A 2,341-nucleotide genomic window follows, 5' to 3' on the forward strand; every position below is an offset into this window, starting at 1 on the left:
ACTTATGAGCCCTTAGAGTTGGGGGACTGTGTGAAGAAATGGTTGACATTCCTACACGGTTCATACTACATTTTTGAAAAAAGCCTTAAATGAAAGCTGAGAGTCTGCACTTTAAGCAGGTATTCATTGTTTCATTTAAAACCCATTGTGGTGGTGTACAGAGCCAAAATGACGACAACTGTATCATTGTCCAAATAATTATGGACCTGACTGTACATGGCGAGACATATGTTCGACTCACAGTCTGCTCTCTGCAGAGCCCTGATGCCCCACCCCCACCTCTGCAAAGACCGCTGTTCACTTGTTTATTCAAAATGTATTAATATGTGTCCCAAGTCCAAATTGCACCAAATTCGAAGAGGCACAGCCTTGGGTTCCCAGCAGTACACCCACCAAGTGTAAAGTAGATTGGATGAACGGTTCTAGAGATATGTAAAGGGCAGACAGACCTGTAAAAACTGTGCCATAGTGCCATAGTGGTCAGTCAGTGACGAAGTATCAGGTGCAACAAATATTTATATGCATTTCCATTCCCTAAGTTCATATTTCGCATATTTATTTTCATTTAATAGCTTGTACAATACTTAAATCTTTTCCTCCCTACCTACCCCCACACCCCACCCCTCTCACCGGTATGATCTGTCCACAGACTCCGATGGGTTCATGTCTGGTGTAGCAGAAATAATCTCCATCAATAGGGATGGTCTTTCCCTCCCATTTGTCAGCCCAGCCTGCATAGTACCTAACACAACAGGTTTAAACATATGTTAGTACAATATCTGTATTCACATCAAAGTTTAAAGCAGAGCAGCTTCATCTGTCTTACCACCCAGGAGCTGGATCAAACAGTAATGTCCACCAAGACTAAAGTGACCACAGACATCGGCAAGAAGTAGGGGTGTGCCATATCATACTGTTTATGATAATACCTATATCATTTTTAATATGATGAAAAAAAATCACATCATCATATTGGTAATACTCCAAATTTTTGATGCAGTGACATCATACGTTTATACACAACAGCAAGCATGGCTGAAAGTAAGACTTCTACCGGCTCTACCGGTTTAAGGGCAATCACTGTCCTGAGTCAACGTCAGTCCAAAATGGAGGAAATCCTGCAGCAAGTCGATTATCTGAGGGTGGTTTGGTTTCAGTTTGGTTTGGTTTGTGCCACATTTAAGGAAATTCCCTCAAGGAGTTCTTAAGATATCATGTTCAGCAAAATGGGACAAACAGATTTACAAATGATAATTAGATGTACAAATAGGGACAGGGACAAACAAAGTAAATGTGTCGCTGTCACAAAGAAATACAGTGTCTTGCAAAATTATTTTGTTGAATTACAACCTGTAATTTAAATTGATTTTTTTTTGGATTTTTTGTAATGAGTGTACCTATAAAACTTCAATTAATAGCCCAAGCTATTATTTGCGTAAATCACTGAACTCAACAGGGGTATATTTGGGACAGGCTGTTCCTCAGCAAAGATGGGAAATATGATCAAACTGTTTTTATTTAAACCAGTATGATATTACTTGTATAAAAATTAGGCTTCGAATAACATATCAATTATAAATCACAAATTTGATTTAGCTCCAACAGACAGCGCATTAGAGAGAGGGTTATGACACTTGGATTACAGCACCCGGCATACCAACACAACGACTATTTATCCTGTTAGAACAACATTCACAACTTGGATTATTTTTTAATAATAAACCCTTTTGAGTCTTTTGATCAGTGGATCCTTATGGACTAAAGGAATAGGAATACCTCAATCGACGTGCTGACGTATTGCGGTAAGCGAGTTGTGTCATTTCCAGTGTTTCTGTGACAGCGTCTCTGTACTGCTCTGGTGGATTCTACTAGCCTGCTTTCTCACTTCAGTTGCTTTAACGTTGCTTTAACGTCTACTTCAAGTCTTAACCCACACTGGTTCTGTTTAAACACTTATAGCTCTCCTTCTTTCTACGACTTTCTCGCTAATGTCTTAGCTGTTGTTTGCATGTTACTAGCCTTGGTAGCTACATTAGCTTTACAGTTAGCGATGGCTTCTCCCTCTGCTCTTTCTTGCTCTGTGTGCCAAATGTTCAGTTATGCCTCTGCCTCCTTTAGCGACAGTGGTAATTGTAATAAGTGTATCTTATTTGCTGTGTTGGAGGCGAGGCTTAGTGAATTAGAAGCGCGGCTCCGCACCATGGAAAACCATTCAGTAGCTGCGGTAGTTAGCCAGCCCCCTGTAGCCGGTGCGGAGCCACATAGCATAGCCTTAGCCTTTGCTAACTGTCCTCCGGTAACTCCCGTTCAGCCGGGAGGTTGGGTTACGGTTCGCCAGAAG

General features: G+C 41.0%; 1 protein-coding gene across 1 annotated transcript in view; it reads right to left on the reverse strand.

Moving 5' to 3' along the window:
• LOC126391218 (aldehyde dehydrogenase, mitochondrial-like) overlaps positions 1 to 2,341 on the reverse strand; it is a 61,401-nt gene that overhangs the window by 31,843 nt on the left and 27,217 nt on the right. Inside the window, exon 5 of the mRNA XM_050045822.1 lies at positions 631 to 742. Coding sequence (XP_049901779.1) covers positions 631 to 742 — 112 coding nt within the window. The remainder of the gene's footprint in view (positions 1 to 630; positions 743 to 2,341) is intronic.

This window comes from Epinephelus moara, chromosome 6, assembly GCF_006386435.1.
Source record: "Epinephelus moara isolate mb chromosome 6, YSFRI_EMoa_1.0, whole genome shotgun sequence".
In the NCBI taxonomy this organism is placed as follows: Eukaryota; Metazoa; Chordata; class Actinopteri; order Perciformes; family Serranidae; genus Epinephelus; species Epinephelus moara.